This window comes from Pleurodeles waltl, chromosome 6 (genome assembly GCF_031143425.1).
Source record: "Pleurodeles waltl isolate 20211129_DDA chromosome 6, aPleWal1.hap1.20221129, whole genome shotgun sequence".
NCBI classification, from domain to species: domain Eukaryota; kingdom Metazoa; phylum Chordata; class Amphibia; order Caudata; family Salamandridae; genus Pleurodeles; species Pleurodeles waltl.
Window position 1 is genome coordinate 1449546556 of NC_090445.1, and position 18225 is coordinate 1449564780.

Consider the following 18225-nt stretch of genomic DNA (forward strand, 5'->3'; position numbering starts at 1 on the left):
ATTTACTAAAAAATCACGTCACTATATGAATGAATGAATGCATCTGTTTATTTTTTATCACTTTTTGTGGCAGGCAAGCTCTTGCTCTTAGGGTCCTGCGCTAATCACCAAGGGCCATTACCAAGATTTACACAAAAAGAACAACAAATGACAATAACAAATTATTATAATAACAAATGAGATCTACAGCAATAACATATGTCTACACTATAGCAGAAGACCACAGCAAAGAAGAAGTTGGAAAAGAGGCTACGAGTTGAAGAAAATGTGTGAATTTACTAGACCAGTGTCCTTAAGACAGACCTTGGAACATTTTTCCCACATCTGCATGAAATTGACAGAATGTTTGGGTGTGGCCCATAGGGGACAAAACACTAGGACAGTGGTTCCCACCCCTTTGACTTCTGTAGACCCCCACTTTATCATTACTGGAATCTGGGGACCGCCCACTGTATTATTATTGGAATCCAGGCACTCCCTGCTGAGTTATTACTGGAAACCGAGGACCCTGACCCAAACATTATTGATGTTTGAACACAAAACAATGCACAAAAATACAGAAACAAGCATTCATCAAACACATACACAAATGATAACACTTTTGTTTTTTAATTTGCAAACAAATATAAATAAAAAATACATTTTAGTAGGAGAATTGGAGCTTTCCTAAATTCAATTGAAGCCACACATAATCCATACTGTATTCTGTTTAATGTACCTTCACTCCATCCAGGAATCAATCTGAGGGGTACTCATTACATTTTTAGCCTCCAACTTAACATTCCTTGACATTTATGGTATGTTTAAAATTTCTCAGTTGTACATTTAGACATTTTATTTATATACACTTTATTGGTCTGTTAATATTATTTTATTTACAAAGCATTCGCAGCCCCCGAGGAGGCTTTGTGGGCCCCCCAGGGGTCCCCAGGCCATTGGTTGGGAACCAATGCACTAGAGCACATTCTAATCAAACACAGAGGGTTCCTCTGGAGTCCATTCTTGTCTTGCAAATATCATGAATGACATAGTTTGAATGTTGGTTCATTAAAATATGCCTTCCACACATTTCCTTGATGATGATATTTTCTTGCTGTCATACATGATGTTTCCCAAGGAATGGTAAAGGATTGAGTGTGTGCTGCACTGACTGTACTTGAGCCCTGTTAAAAGTATTGCAAGGCTGCTGTGTGTTTCTTGAAAGATTCTGTATAGTGGGTGATAAGTGGGTGATAATGCTCTATTCTGCTATAATACCATGCTGGATTGCACAAAAGATGTGTCACAGGAGCTTACATCAGATCAAATGTAGGTGTACATGGCTTGATTTACTGGCAATAATATTGCAACAGTTGCAGAAGAAAGATTAGTGTTTTTGTTTAGAGAGAAATGGCAGATGGCTGAAGAGTGCCACAAAATAATCTGTGCTGCCATGAAGTCCTTTTTAGGGTTGAGTCTGCGAGTGCATGGGCCAGCGTATGTGTCTAGTAAGTGAGACTCTGTTGTGTACAGAAAAGGGCTTGGAGCTCGCCTGTTGCTTACCATTTGTTGGTTTGCGTGGCACTCTGCTTTACAGCCTCATAATTCTTCACTGCAGCCCTGGCATCATTTCAGTTTCTCTGTCTGGAGCAGGGGCCAAGCACTGATTTATTCAACATAATCAGTACCCATCCGCTGCTCCCGACGTGACTGAGGTACTATTTAGCTCCTTTTAACTTATCGTGCCATGCAAACAGAAGGCATCTGACTGTCAAAAACGTGCCCAGCAGGACAGACAAAATTAAAAAGTTTTATTTTTTATAGCTAACTTTCTTTTATTTTGCCAAGTCATCTTTTCTCACTTTGCACTCATGTTTTCTTTTTGTTTTTGCTCATGGGCGCTGTTCTCAAAAGATAATGATTATCTTGTTCTAAATATCGCAAAGCGACATTGTTTCTTTATTATGTGTAATTTTGAAATGATGCTTTAACACATACGTTGTGCAGGACCACAATCCACCCCACTCCAATCAACCCCACTCCAATCCACCCCCATCCACCCCACCTCACCCCACACCAATATACCAATATACCCCACTCCAATCCTCCCAAACCACCCCAATCTAATATGCCTCACTCCAGTTTGCCCCACTCCAATCCTAAGCAATCTACACCACTCCAAAACAATCTGACCCACTACTATCCAAAACAGTCTGCCCCACTCTGATTTGCCCACTCCAGTCCAAAACTATATGTCCCACTCCAACACTCCAATCCAAAACAATGTGCCCCCCTCCCATCTATCCCACTCCAATCTGCTCTACTCCAATCCCAAAAATCTACCTGACTCCAATCTTCCCAACCCAAAACATTCAACCCCACTGCAATCTGCTGCACTCCAATCCAAAACATTCTGCACCACTGCAATCCAAAACAATTTGCCCCACTCTAATTCAAAACAATCTACCCGACTCCAATCTGTCTCTATCCAGTCTGCCACACTTTAATCCAAAACAACCTGTCCCACCCCAATCAACTCCACTCCAATTTAAAACAATCTGTCCCACTCAAATTCACCCCACTCCCATCCACCCCACTCCAATCCAAAAATATCTGCCCCAATCCAATCCACCTCAATCCAGTCTGCCCCACTCCAGTCCAAAACAATCTGTCTCACTCCAATCCAAAACAATGCACCCCACTTCCATCCATTTCACCTCACTCCAATCCAATCCTTCCCACTCCATCCCAATTCACCCCATACAAATCCACCCCACTCCCATCCAATCCACCCCACTCCATTACATCCCACTCTAATCCATCCTAATACAATCTGCACACTCCAATCTACCCCACTCCAATCCATTTCAATCTGCCCCACTCTGATCCATTTCAGTCTGCCCAACTCCAATCTGCCCCACTTTATTCTAAAACAATTTGCTCCACTCCACTCTGCTCCACTCCAAAGCAAAACAGCCCACTCTAATCTAAAACATTGTGCCCCACTCCAATTCGCCCCACTCCAATCCAATCCATCCCACTCCATCCCAATTCACCCCATTCCGATCTACCACAATACACACCAGTCCAATCCAGTCTTCCCACACCAATCCGCCGCACCCCAAACCAATCCAATTCAACCTAATCCAGCCCAGTCCAATCTGCCCCACCCCAATCCAATACACCTCACCCAATCCACCAGCCCCAATCCACTCAGTCCCATCCACCCCTACCAGTCCAATCCACCCCACTCCAATCCAACCCACCCCACTACAATCCAATTTACTACAATCCAACCCACTGTACTCCAATCCAACCCACACCAATTCAATCCAACCAATATACCCACTCCAATCTAGTCCACTGTTACCAATCCACCTCACTCCAATCATTCACTCACACCACCTAATCCATCCCACTCCAATACAATCCACCCCACTCCAAATTCAATCCACCCACTCCACTCCAATCACCACAATCCACTCCATTCCAACCTAATTCACACCACCTCAATCAACCTCATCTCACTCCAATCCATCCCATTTCAGTGCAGTCCACCCCACGCCAATTCACCCTCTCCAATTCACCATAATCCAATCCAATCCAATCCACCTCAATTCAATCCAACACACCCTGCTCCAATTCAACCACCCCATGCCATTGCAGTCCAATCATCCCACTGCAGCCCACCTCACCCCAATCTAATCCACCCCACTCCACTCCACTCACTCCAATCCACCACATTCACTTCAATCACCACACTCTACTCCAATCTACCTCATTCTATCCCAATCCAACTCACTCCACCCCATCCCAATCCAATCCAATCCACCCCATCCCACTCCACTCCTATCCATTCCACCCCACTGTTATCAGGTCCAAACCACTCTTATCATATTCAGCCCACCCCAGTCCAATCGAATCCACCCCACTCCAATCCAGTTCACCTATTCCAATTCAAACCAACCACCCCAATCTAATGTAATCCACCCCACTCAAATTCACTCCAAACCAATCCACCTCACCCAATTTCAATCCACCCACTCTATTCCAATTCACCCCACACCAAGTGAGTGGGGAGGTTTAGGTCAAGGGTCATGAGAGATCCAGATTTTAAGACTATTAACTGCCGATCTGAAAGCTGTAGATAAGAATTCCACCCAAGGTGACATTGCTCTGAATGCTGAGACATTATGGCCCATATTTATACTTTTTGACGCTAAACTGCGCTAACGCAGTTTAGCGTCAAAAAATTTAGCGCTGTCTAACGCCATTCTGAAGCGCCATGCGGGCGCCGTATTTATGGAATGGCGTTAGCCGGCGCTAGCAGACCGGCGCTGCCTGGTGTGCGTGGAAAAAAACCACGTAGACCAGGCAGCGCCGGCGTAGGGGGAAAATGGCGTTAGGGCGTCTTAAAATGGGGCAAGTCAGGTTGAGGCAAAAAGATCGCCTCAACCCGATTTGCGCCATTATTTTCAACGCCCAGACGCCATTTAAATGACTCCTGTCTTAGTAAAGACAGGAGTCATGCCCCCTTGCCCAATGGCCATGCCCAGGGGACTTCTGTCCCCTGGGCATGGTCATTGGGCATAGTGGCATGTAGGGGGGCACAAATCAGGCCCCCCTATGCCAAAAAAAATTATTTAAAAAAAAAATAAAAATACTTACCTGAACTTACCTGGGGTGGGTCCCTCCAGCCTTGGGTGTCCTCCTGGGGTGGGCAAGGGTGGCAGGGGAGGGCACTGTGGGCTCATTTTGAGCCCACTTGTCCCTTAACGCCATGCCTGACCCAGGCGTTAAAAAGCGGCGCAAATGCGCAGTTTTTAGCCACGCCCACTCCCGGGCGTCTCTTTTGCCCGGGAGTATAAATACCACGTAAAGGCCTGGGAGTCATTTTTTAGACGGGAACGCCTCCCTTGCATATCATTAACGCAAGGAAGGGGTTCACGCTAAAAAATGACGCACATTCCGGGAACTTTGGCGCTATTCGCCTCTAACGCCATAGTATAAATATGGCGTTAGTTTGCGTTAGTTTTGCGTCGAAATTGCGTCAAAAAAAACGACGCAATTTCGGCGCAAACGGAGTATAAATATGCCCCTTAAGTTCATATTTATATTTTGACTCTAGACCCATCTAGTGCTAAAATATTGGAGTCTGCACCATTTTTTGGATGTGTGAACCCACCTTGTGTCAATAAGATGCAAGGTAGGCATTCCCATTATTTTCAACGCCCAGACGCCATTTAAATGACTCCTGTCTTAGTAAAGACAGGAGTCATGCCCCCTTGCCCAATGGCCATGCCCAGGGGACTTATGTCCCCTGGGCATGGTCATTGGGCATAGTGGCATGTAGGGGGGCACAAATAAGGCCCCCCTATGCCACCCCAAAAAAATTAAAAAATATAAAAAATTATACTTACCTGAACTTACCTGAATGTCCCTGGGGTGGGTCCCTCCATCCTTGGGTGTCCTCCTGGGGTGGGCAGGGGTGGCAGGGGGGTCCCTGGGGGTAGGGGAGGGCGCCTGTGGGCTCATTTTGAGCCCACAGGCCCCTTAACGCCTACCCTGACCCAGGCGTTAAATAGTGGCGCAAATGCAGGGTTTTTTGACCCGCCACCTCCCGGGCGTGATTTTTGCCCGGGAGTATAAATACGACGCATTTGCGTCGCCGTCATTTTTTTAGACGGGAACGCCTTCCTTGCATCTCATTAACGCAAGGAAGGCGTTCACGCAAAAAAATGACGCTATTTGCCCATACTTTGGCGCTAGACGCGTCTAACGCCAAAGTATAAATATGGCGTTAGTTTTGCGCCGAATTTGCGTCGAAAAAAACGACGCTAATTCGGCGCAAACAGAGTATAAATACGGGCCTATATGTTACTGCTGTTATCAGTTAGTTACCACAGTGTTTAGAGAGTTGCTTTAATCCTTTTAGATGTTATCTATCTTGTGAATACTCTTCGTTCTATGACCAGCAAGGCTTTCAGTAGCAGGGTTGGCCTGTGATAGAAAATTGACCTGAGCTCAAAAATAAAAATGGCCTCGGAAGCAAATCAGACAGCTCATAAAGTCTCCCACATTTGCAAATTGGGGCAGTTTTGACCTAGTAAGGACATGGGGCCTCATTCACAATAATCTGATGCATCGGGTACGATGCGTCAGATTTTGTGCACTGCCCTGCAGCCCTCCATGGTGCACATTTTCCACAGATGTGTCGGAAATTCTGACGTATCTGTGGCACTAAAATGACGCATTGCTGGACTAGCATCAAACAATGATTCTACTCCAACAATGAATGGAAGGCTCCCATTTTAAAAAGCCCTGCGTCAGTTTACATTTTTGACTCAGTGAAGGCGCAGAACAATGCACTGCATAAGTTCTGTTTGACTTTTAACAGGGGAACGCCTACCTTGCGTACACTATACCTGGTGCAGGTATAATGTGGGGTCAGACTTTACAAACTGACACAATGATCCCACAGCACCGGTTTGTAAATGTGGCGCACTGTAGGAGACTTATTTGCGCCACTGCTGCATCCAAAAAATGACACAACAGTGGCGCAAGGGGCTTGTAAATAAGCCCCATGGTCTGTAAGTGTTTTGCCTGGAATGACAGACTGCATGTATTTGTGCATGCTGCAGGCGATATTTTGGTACTGTTAGGGAAATCAAGAGTAAAAACTGGGCCACCAGACTATAAACAGGCCCGCACTATCCTGTCAGACCAGCCCTTCTAGCATACTGCCCTTTATGATGGCCCGACTGTGTTCGTTATCAGTCATTGATCACATGCATTATATGTTGTGTATAACTTGGGTTGTGCACACAAAGTTGCTTTTATTGCTTATTGTGTTAATTTGATACATCTTTTCGTTGTTGTGTGCTTTCCATGATTTGCTTATATTTTTCTGTACATTTATGCGTATATTTAAGGTATTTTTGGAATGCCACTCGTTAACATAAAATACCAACTCTGGATAGACATTTTCATATTTTCTGAAGTTGTGATATTATGTTCTACTCCACCTCCTCTGAACATTTACACCCCTAACTTTGAATCAGGCCTTGACTGCTTGTCCAAGCTACCAGATGAGTCAATGAGGTCTGGGAGGACAACTTCCCCTCGTAGATTGAGTACTATGGGCCATATTTATGGCGCAGTTGTGCGTCGAAAAAGTTAACGCCGGCTAACGCCATTCTGAAGCACCATGCGGGCGCCGTATTTATACAATGACGTTAGCCGGCGTTAGCCTGCGGCGCTGCCTGGTGTGCGTGAAAAAAAATTATGTACACCAGGCAGCGCCGGCGTAGGGGAATATGGAGCTTGGGCGCCAAAAAATGGGGCAAGTCAGGCTGAGGCAAAATTATCGCCTCAACCCGATTTGTGCCATTTGTTTCGACTCCCAACCCCCATTGAAATGACTCCTGTCTTAGCAAAGACAGGAGTCATGCCCCCTTGCCCAATGGCCATGCCCAGGGGACTTCTGTCCCCTGGGCATGGTCATTGGGCATAGTGGCATGTAAGGGGGCACAAATCAGGTCCCCCTATGCCACAAAAAAAAAAAAAAAATTACTTACCTGAACTTACCTTATGTTCCCTGGGATGGGTCCCTCCATCCTTAGGCGTCCTCCTGGGGTGGGCAAGGGTGACAGGGTGGGTCCCTGGGGGCATGGGAGGGCACCTCTGGGCTCCTTCCGAGCCCACAGGTCCCTTAACGCCTGCCCTGACCAGGCGCTAAAAAACGACGCAAAAGTGGCTGGACGTCATTTTTTTTGACCCGCCCACTCCCGGGCGTGATTTTTGCCCGGGAGTGTAAATACGGCGCACATGCCTCGGAGTCAATTTTTTAGACGGGAACGCCTACCTTGCATATCATTAACGCGAAGTAGGTGTCCACGCTAAAAAGTGACGCAAACTCCATGGACTTTGGCGCTAGACGCGTCTAACGCCAGAGTATAAATATGGAGTTAGTTTTGCGTCGAATTTGCGTTAAAAAAAAAAGACGCAAATCCGGCGCAAACGGAGTATAAATATGCCCCTATGTGTCCTAGATAGTAGAGAAAACCTACCTGTAATTTCCCCTTGAGATTTCTAGATTGCATGCAAAGTTGGGAAAAGAAAGGAGAAATGAAAAAATTTCTCCTTTTAATGCCTGCTTTCAAATGGTGTTAACTTTTGTCGCAAAACCCTTTCTACTATTGTTTGTAGATATGGTGTTATGTCAAAAGACATGGGTGGTTGCATTGGAATGCTCATGTACCACCCAGGTAACGCACTCTCAGTGCTAAATAATGCAAAGTAGTGTTTCTCCAGCTTTGCTTTAACTTTAGGGTACTTTCCAGCACAAAATAAGTTTTGCACTGCAAAGTAAATTAGGAAAAAAACATTTTGTGCTGGTTAGCGTCACTTTTGTGACTCTAACCCAGCGTAAAATGTTTGTAAATCTCCCCATAAAATGGTTCTGAACAAAATGCTCCTGCAGGGCAAAGAGATAAAGCAATTTAGATGCATATTTAAACTTTTTGTTACAAAACTGCGCTAATGCAGTTTTTCTCCAAAACGTTTACCGCTGGCTTGCACCATTCCTGAGCACCAGCTGGGTGCCATATTTATGGAATGGCGCAAGCTTGGTCTAGCATCAACAAAAATGACGCTAGCCGGGTGGGGGTGGCGGTATGGGAATAGGAGGTTGTGCATCAAAAATTATGTTAGGCTGGTTAGCGGCAAAAAAAAAGGCACTAACCCGCCTTGCTTTATTTCCAGGCACACAACTATCCTAAAACATGACTCCTGTCTAAGAAAAGACAGGAGTCATGCCCATCACCCCAATGGCAAGCACAGGGGACCAGTGTCCCCTAGGCATGGCCTTTGCACCCAGTGCCATGCAGGGGGACCCTTCTTAGGGCCCCCAATGGCACTTAAAAAAATAATTAAAAAAATACTTGCCTATACTTATGCTACTTACCTGGGATGGGGTTCCCCATCCTATAGTATCCCTCTGGTGTGGATGGGGGTGTTCCTGGGGTATGGCATGGGCACCTGTAGAACCATTCCATGGTGTTTGACCATGGAAATGGGTCCACAGGTCCCTTAACGCCTCATCTGGCCCAGGTGTTAAATAATGGCACTAAACAAGCTTAACGCCATTATTTGGATCCGTCTTCCCCCCTTGCGTCATTTTAGCACAGGGGATAACTATGGCACTATGGGGTTAGCGTCAATTTTTGAGTGGGAATGCCTACCTTGCATCTTATTGACACAAGGTGGGTTCACACATCCAAAAAATGGTGCAGACTCCAATATTTTAGCACTAGATGGGTCTAGAGTCAAAATATAAATATGAACTTAAGGGGCATATTTATACTCCGTTTGCGCCGAAATTGCGTCGTTTTTTTTGACGCAATTTCGACGCAAAACTAACGCAAACTAACGCCATATTTATACTATGGCGTTAGAGGCGAATAGCGCCAAAGTTCCCGGAATGTGCGTCATTTTTTAGCGTGAACCCCTTCCTTGCGTTAATGATATGCAAGGGAGGCGTTCCCGTCTAAAAAATGACTCCCAGGCCTTTACGTGGTATTTATACTCCCGGGCAAAAGAGACGCCCGGGAGTGGGCGTGGCTAAAAACTGCGCATTTGCGCCGCTTTTTAACGCCTGGGTCAGGCATGGCGTTAAGGGACAAGTGGGCTCAAAATGAGCCCACAGTGCCCTCCCCTGCCACCCTTGCCCACCCCAGGAGGACACCCAAGGCTGGAGGGACCCACCCCAGGTAAGTTCAGGTAAGTATTTTTATTTTTTTTTTAAATAATTTTTTTTGGCATAGGGGGGCCTGATTTGTGCCCCCCTACATGCCACTATGCCCAATGACCATGCCCAGGGGACAGAAGTCCCCTGGGCATGGCCATTGGGCAAGGGGGCATGACTCCTATCTTTACAATGATAGGAGTCATGTTGATGGGGGATGGGCGTCGAAAATAAATGGCGCAAGTCGGGTTAAGACGATTTTTTCGACGTAACCTGACTTGCCCCATTTTAAGACGCCCATACGCCATTTTCCCCCTACGCCGGCGCTGTCTGGTCTACGTGGTTTTTTCCCACGCAAACCAGGCAGCGCCGGTCTGATTGCGCCGTCTAACGCCATTCCATAAATACGGCGCCCGCATGGCGCTTCAGAATGGCGTTAGACGGCGCAAAACTTTTTGACGCTAAACTGCGTTAGCGCAGTTTAGCGTCAAAAAGTATAAATATGGGCCTAAGTTTGTGCCGAATTTGCGTAAAAATAATGATGCAAATTAGGTTCAAACATAGTATAAATATGCCCTTTATTTTCATTCAGTTCAAAGTGGCAGAGGTAGAAAGGGGAGAAATGGGTAGGGCGAAGAGACAGGACGAGAAGCAGTTAGAAAAAAACAGGCAGAGAACCGGGAGGTAAAGGTGAAACAAGGCATAAGAACGAATATTTGCGGAGAGAACAATTATTATTCCATTAGATAGCCACACGGTGGCAGCACAACATAGTGTATAGCACCAAGATTAACATTATTATATAGACATTTAAGCACACATCAATTTAAAAATCACCGCAGGTATTCCAGTCAACACACATTGTTGTTTTAACTATTGTATTTATTTGAAACATGTACCAAGTCAAGTCGGGTATAAGCGGGTTGTTGAATGTCGTAAAAAGTAAGAAGTACGATTGAAAATTAATTCAACAAGTACAAAACTCGGTAATTGTCTCTCAAGGTCAGCGTTGCCACAAGGATTTGTGGGGACGGTGTATACAATCCGGTGGAACAGTAGACATTATTTTCACTTTACAGTATCAGTGAGTCGTCACCTTTACCTCCTGTGAGCATTTGCCCTCTGCCAGGTCCCTGCAGACTTCCTCCAACACCATTACCCCTTCTCAGCACCTCTCGTCCCTGCCATTGTACGTCTCCCATTCACATCCTTCTCCTAGTTTTGCACGTTTAACCGACTTCTGAGCTATAACCTTTCAGTTCCATGACTGGCTGAAAATCCAAGGCTGGGGAAGATGCCGCACACGACATGTAATCACGTGACAGCTATGACTCTTGCTTCTACAACACTCTGGGCCTCATTTACAATATTTTAACGCAGGCCAGCACCACAAGTCTTCTTGCAGCGTTGCTGTGCGTCAAAAGAAATGGGTCCTATCTATGAAATAATGTGCAATCCTGTCCTCTTCCACTGCACTGGTGCACAATTGGCTGCCATGCACCAATGCTGGGAACCTTGCACCATAGTGCAAGGGTTCTGTGTTGTAGCAATGATTTTTTGTTGCAGGAAGGGATACCTTCCTGCACAAAAACAATGAAGGGAGGTGTTTTCCTCCTTCGATGTGCTGCAGAAACAGGAAAAAACAAGGAGAAATAAAGTTTGTTCTTCTCATTACGCCTCCCCTGGGGAGAAATAGGCTTTTGACGCATTCCCAGGTTTGCAAATCCTTGTATATCTGGGAATGCGTCAAAATCCATGGGTGTTGTGAAGAAAAACACCCACCTCAACATTCAGGGAATGCCTCTTTGAAGCAGAGAAAGGCAACGCAGAAACTTGCCTTATCCCCTTTCTACAAGGCCATGAAAAGCCATGCAAAGTGGCTTTGCGCAGCCTTGTAGACATGCGTCAGCCGCCAGCATCTAAAAGTGACTCACTGGTGGTACAAGCCACTTGTAAATAAGCTCCTGCGTCTTCTGGACACCTGCACACTACTGTGTGAGCTGGCTTTCTGCTCCACAACATATCCATGAATACTTGTTAGCTTATTTTTCCTGTCTCTTTTTTCGACACTTCTTTCCTCCAATTCTCCGCTACCTGCTCTGAGGGCTGATCAGAAAATAAAGGAAAACATACTTTCCTTGCATACTTATGTTCAAGGACCATGTGTGCACAAAGTCCTGGGAGAGCCATGTATTTCAAAATTTCAAATGTGACTCAGTTAATGTGGCATACAGGACCCCCAGAGTGAAGCCAGCAGATTATCTCCCCATCCATACTTTTTGCAGTAAAAGTAAAAATAACAATCGCGAATAACATTCTTATCTGTTTTTTTAATAAATACTCATTCACTTCTGCTTAGCTGAGCTGTCGTGAGCTGAGAATGGGCCCTGCAAATCGTGTGGCCATGGTAAAATATTTCCAGTTACCCTTTGTAGGAAGTTGGCTCTTTATATGGTATATCAAAATTAGATATATTGTGCAAAGAGTCGAGGGGTTCCCTTACCAGTGGACAGGGGCTTGCTCTAGCAATCATAACGTCCCCTTTTTAGGGGGTACTTTGGTCCAGCAGCCTTAGTCTTATCAGAGAGGAGTGTTAGACATCTGCAAATACACACACAGTCAATAAATGAGACACACAACTCAATAAAATCTATACCAATTACAAAAACAACAAGTATCTTTATATATATTTAGGCACCAGACTCAATTTGATCAAATAAGTACATTTTGCAAGAAAACTACTGTCAAGTTTAAAAAGTTGACAGTGCAGTTTTCAGAAGCAACAATGTTATCGTATGGAGAGAAAAGCAAGTACTGCATTCAGATATAGTACAGCGACTTACGGGACCAGTCTCCTGGATTTAGGGGAAGTATTGGGCAAGGGTCAGGATCACACCAACAGGTCACACCTGAAGGCACTGTGGCAGCCAGGTGCAGAGGTGTAGTACAGCGTTGGGTGCCCAATGTTAGTCAATGGGGATTGGTCCTGTTGAAAAGAGGCTGCAGGTTTGGACAGGGAGACCAGTTGAGGAGAACCAACAGGTGGATTCAAGTCTTGAGCTGCTTTGGGACTGAGGCAAGCCTGGGGTCCTCTTCTCCACAGGGCCAGGGAGAACCTGGGTCTTACTGTAGGGAGGCAGGCCTTCCAGGCTTTTGGAAGCAAAGCAGCATGCAGGACGCGTTGACTTTGCTGCAAATCGGCGGGAACAGCATACAGATCGACAGGGCAGGAGCCAAGTCAGGTGATTTTTCCTCGGGCTTTTCTTTTGTGGCTCTAGAGTGTCCTTCTATGTAGGTCAGCAGGAATATGTTTGCCAGGGACTCCTTTAAATACTGAATTTAGGACCGTTTAGGGGAGTGTAGGGTAGTAGCCAATAGGCTACTTACCCCTGGGGTCACTAAGCCTCCCTTATGACCACTTCCTGTGAGAAGTGGGCCTAACCCTGCCCCAGAGCTCCTACTTCCATTAACACCAAGATGGCAGATTTTGAAATGGGGTGTCCACATCAGGCACCTCACCTTATGGGTGGGACTAATCTGAAGGGTGGACACACCTCTCTGAATACTACATTTCCCGCCTGTCCCAGTGCCAGATGGGCCTTTGGGTAGGGCTGTTGGCACCTCTCCTTTGAGTGAAGCCAGATCTGCATACTAAGTGCAGTGGGTTTCTTTGGATGGAATGCAGATTTGCAGGTCATCCTTTTGGGTGGGGTCTGTGAACACTGGTAATTGATAGGTTTTCAGGGGGCACCTCTGAGGAGCCCTCTGGGTTAATGTACTGATAAATTCATCACTGGCATCAGTGAGGGCTTATTCATTTGAGATGTTTGATACCCAATATCCCTACTTTCAGTGAAGCCATCTTGTAGTCGGGAAACTCGTAGTGACCAGTGTCCAGCAGATGCACTTAAAATAGCTTCACTGTACACTCACTATGTCTAAGAATTGACAAAGACAAAGCTAATCAATCTGGGACTGAAATGATGAAAGGGGCAGGACATTTTGTCCCTCCTCTAACATGGTACTATGGAGTAATTAGCTAGGTACATCTAGCGGAACATGCAGTGTCTGTGGACCATGATCTACAGCTTAGAATCTCAGAAAAAGCAGTCTGAAGTGCAGGCAAAAAAATATTAACTGTTCGAGGGGGGTCCCACCTCCTCCATCATTTAAATAAAAGTTCAGGGACCCAAAGTTGTTGCTAGGAATAAACCTCTGGAGCTGCAGAAAGCTAGGGTTTCCAGACCCCAAGACCACCCAGTATTGAGTCCACCTCATGTCTCCTTCTTCCACCACGTGGTGCTTTCTGTCTCTTTGTCTCATTCTGTTAGGTTCTTTTTCACCACTGTTTTCTCATCTAGTCACTGTTTTCCTCCTCCATCTGCTTTCTCCCTTTTCTGCTTTTTGCAACTGCTCTGGGTCATTATCCTGGTCTCCAGAAATGAGCGCTGGTGCCCCCCAGCTGCAGCCATCTGCACAGACTGGCATTGCCCTCCATGGCATGGTTCTTTCCAGAGTCAGGACTCTACATGATGACTGCACTAAGGGCGGCCAGGGTCTATTTTTAAGGACAGGTTCTTCTGTTTGTTGACCACAACATTCACTGGGTAGAGATAATACGGACAATGCTGCAGCTGTTTGAGGATTGCACACATTTTGCATCTGGAGTATGGTCTCCGGTACGCTTACTTAATATACGTTTCCTTATGCATTACAAATATGGGAGCGCCCACTGGCTTTATGGGATGCATACTGTGTTTAAATAGTCACAGTATGTTTGGTCACATTGGTGTGATTCGTATGCAGACTGAGATGTATTCTGTTGTCGAATGGGCTATGTTGTTCTATTCTTTTGTGACCCTATTAAATGAAATGTTCTAAAACACGTTCAAACATTAAAGAAAGTTTGGATGCTGAAAAAAATAAAATAAAAAACTTGGAAGATTTTTATAAAAGTCGAATGTTGTATATTTTCAATTCAAATGACCAGAATCAGGATTGGGTTCAGGGTTTGCATCAATGGTTTAGAGGTATTATTGAGTTTAGGATCAGGATTAGGGTAAAAGTTAGGGTCAGGATTCTGTTTGGTGAAGGTAATGGTTGGAGTCCAGGCTTCAGGTTAGGTTCAGAGTCTGGTTAAGGGACTGGCTTTAGAGTCAATGCCTGAGTGTTCAGCTGGAGTACCCAACTTCTTAACAGTGAAACTGCCCCTGACCCTCCCAGTTGAGAGGGAAAGCAGCATCTCAAGGATAGCCCATTTTCAAAGGGGAATTTTTCTTTAGTAACTGATTCTAAGGTCCGCTCGTCACGCCTCGTTTAACGTCCCTTTGTAGTCACAACCTCCCTTTTTTCATATGACTCAATTTTCTCTCCACATTAATTTTCTCTACAACGTATTTGGGGGCATATTTATACTCTGTTTGCACCGAATGTGCGTCAAAAATTTTGACGCACAATCGGCTCAAACTCTGCCCCATATTTATACTTTAACGTCCGACCCCGCGGGCGTCAAAAGTCCATTATGTGCGTCATTTTTTGGAAGGGGGAACCAGCCTTGCGTTAATTATATGCAAGGTAGGCGTTCCCTTCCAAAAAATGACTTTAAGGCCTGTGCCCCATATTTATACTCTGACGTCATTTGGCGCACATGAGGGGGTGGGCCTTAAAAAACGACGCACAGCCTGATGGGTGCTGTTTTTTAATGCCTGGGTCAGGGCAGGCGTTAAGGAACCAGTGGGCTCGGAAGGAGCCCAGAGGTGCCCTCCCCTGCCCCCAGGGACACCCCCTGCCACCCTTGCCCACCCCAGGAGGACACCCAAGGGTGGAGGGACCCATTCTAGGGAAGTAAAGGTAAGTTCGGGTAAGTATTTTTTTCAGATTTTTTTTGTGGCATAGGGGGGCCTGATTTGGTCCCCCCTACATGCCACTATGCCCAATGACCATGCCCAGGGGACATAAGTCCCCTGGGCATGGCCATTCGGCAAGGGGGCATGACTCCTGTCTTAGCTAAGACAGGAGTCATGTCAATGGAGGTTGCGCGTAAAAAAAAATGGCGCAAATCCGGTTTGAGGCCTGAATTTTGCCTCAGACCTGACTTGCCCCATTCTTTGACGCACAACCCCCATTTTCCCATACGCCGGCGCTGCCTGGTGTGAGTCATTTTTTTTGACGCACACCAGTCCGCAGCGCCGGCTAACGTCATTCCATAAATAAGGCGCCCGCATGGCGCGTTGGAATGGCGTTAGCCGGCGGTAAAATTTTTGACGCACAACTGTGTTGGCGCAGTTGTGCGTCAAAAAGTATAAATATGGGCCTTGATGTTCTAATAGATGTGAACCTCCTGCATGCATTATCATCTATTAAGTGCCTAGAGCTCTGATCGTGTGCCCTGAACCACAGGAGACCATTAATGCTGCTGGCAACCCAACATTAACTCCATTGAGTACATGATTGGTCAGCTTGCAAGGGACCGACTTTCCAAAGTTAGTTTAGTAAAGAGATTTGAACTGTGGTTTGAGAGCTAAATTTGCAGATGTTTTATATTAAAAAAATATACATGTTCCTTCGCAAAGATTCTTTCCAACACCAGATGCAAAATCTAGCCAGTAATATCCTCCTGGTAAGAAACAGATAAGTAATAACTGACCAGCTGGAGGCTGACACGTAATACATGGCCAGTAGGGCATGATGAGTAATATTTTGCCAATAAGAGGTAGACAAGTGGGAGGCAAACAAGTAAATTTGGCCAGTAGGAGGCAGACAAGTAATATCTAACCTGTAGGAGGAAGGCAAGTAATATTTAGCCAGTAGAATGCTGACAAGTTATATATATAGCCACTAGGGATCAGGCACGTCCTATTTCTCAGTAACAGAGTGGCAGGTATTTTTCTGGTATTCCCCGTGATTTTGTCTAGGTCTCTTCTCCACATGACTGCAGCTCTCTGTTTCGCCAGGTTTAACATCGGAGGCCCCATGTCTTCCATCGCTGCTCTCTGTTCGTACTTCTTTGAGGAAGGGAACCCAGTTCTCTTGGACAAAGTCTACAGCAGACCCTCTGACACAGTCACTGAGATGTGGACGCTCCCTCGTCTCGCTGGTATGAACTATTCATTTTTCTATGGCTATCGGTTTTGCAAGTTTAACTGAATGTGTCCTTGTCCAAAATATGGCACCCACCATCGAAAAAACACAACACTATGTCCTGCAATGGTATAGAGTATAGTAATTCATGAAGTCAGTAGTTATTCTTTAGGGCACATTTACAAGAAAGTTGCACCCCCTAATGACATCATGTGTGTGATGCACGATAGGACAATAGCGTCATAATTTATGAAGCTATTGTGGTACTTTGCCGGATTAGCACCATAAATTGTGGCGCTAATCCTGCCAAGTATAGGGACCCACATTGAAAGTAATGGGCACGTCATTTTAATGCCTGCTCTGAGCAGGCGTTACAAATGACACAAAAAATGGTGCAGAGGAATGTTGTAAATTTCACTGTGTCATTTATAGGCTGATATTCCATTTGCGAACTTAGGGAATGTAGGCCTGTTGTCTGGTTGAGATAGCACCGATTCTGGGCTGTTCTGGGAAAAAAGGGCATAAAGTTCAACGCATCCTACCAGCATATAGGCCCATATTTATACTTTTTGACGCTAAACTGCGCTAACGCAGTTTAGCGTCAAAAAGTTTTGCGCCGGCTAACGCCATTCTGAAGCGCCATGCGGGCGCCGTATTTATTGAATGGCGTTAGACGGCGCAAGCAGACCGGCGCTGCCTGGTGTGCGCGAGAAAAACCACGTACACCAGGCAGCGCCGGCGTAGGGGGAAAATGGCGCATGGGCGTCTTAAAATGGGGCAAGTCAGGTTACGTCGAAAAAATCGTCGTAACCCGACTTGCGCCATTTATTTTCGACGCCCATCCCCCATCAACATGACTCCTATCATTGTAAAGATAGGAGTCATGCCCCCTTGCCCAATGGCCATGCCCAGGGGACTTCTGTCCCCTGGGCATGGTCATTGGGCATAGTGGCATGTAGGGGGGCACAAATCAGGCCCCCCTATGCCAAAAAAAAGTATTAAAAAAAAAAAAAAAAATACTTACCTGAATGTCCCTGGGGTGGGTCCCTCCAGCCTTGGGTGTCCTCCTGGGGTGGGCAAGGGTGGCAGGGGGGGTCCCTGGGGGCAGGGGAGGGCACTCTGGGCTCATTTTGAGCCCACTTGTCCCTTAACGCCATGCCTGACCCAGGCGTTAAAAAGCGGCGCAAATGCGCCGTTTTTAGCCACGCCCACTCCCGGGCGTCTCTTTTGCCCGGGAGTATAAATACCACGTAAAGGCCTGGGAGTCATTTTTTAGACGGGAACGCCTCCCTTGCATATCATTAACGCAAGGAAGAGGTTCACGCTAAAAAATGACGCACATTCCGGGAACTTTGGCGCTATTCGCCTCTAACGCCATAGTATAAATATGGCGTTAGTTGGCGTTAGTTTAGCGTCGAATT

General features: G+C 45.9%; 1 protein-coding gene across 1 annotated transcript in view; it reads left to right on the top strand.

The window, feature by feature from the left end:
• The window catches only part of RBP3 (retinol binding protein 3), a 53854-nt gene that overhangs the window by 26664 nt on the left and 8965 nt on the right, over positions 1 to 18225 (top strand). Inside the window, exon 3 of the mRNA XM_069240898.1 lies at positions 16678 to 16820. Within this exon, the coding sequence (XP_069096999.1) occupies positions 16678 to 16820 (143 nt within the window). The remainder of the gene's footprint in view (positions 1 to 16677; positions 16821 to 18225) is intronic.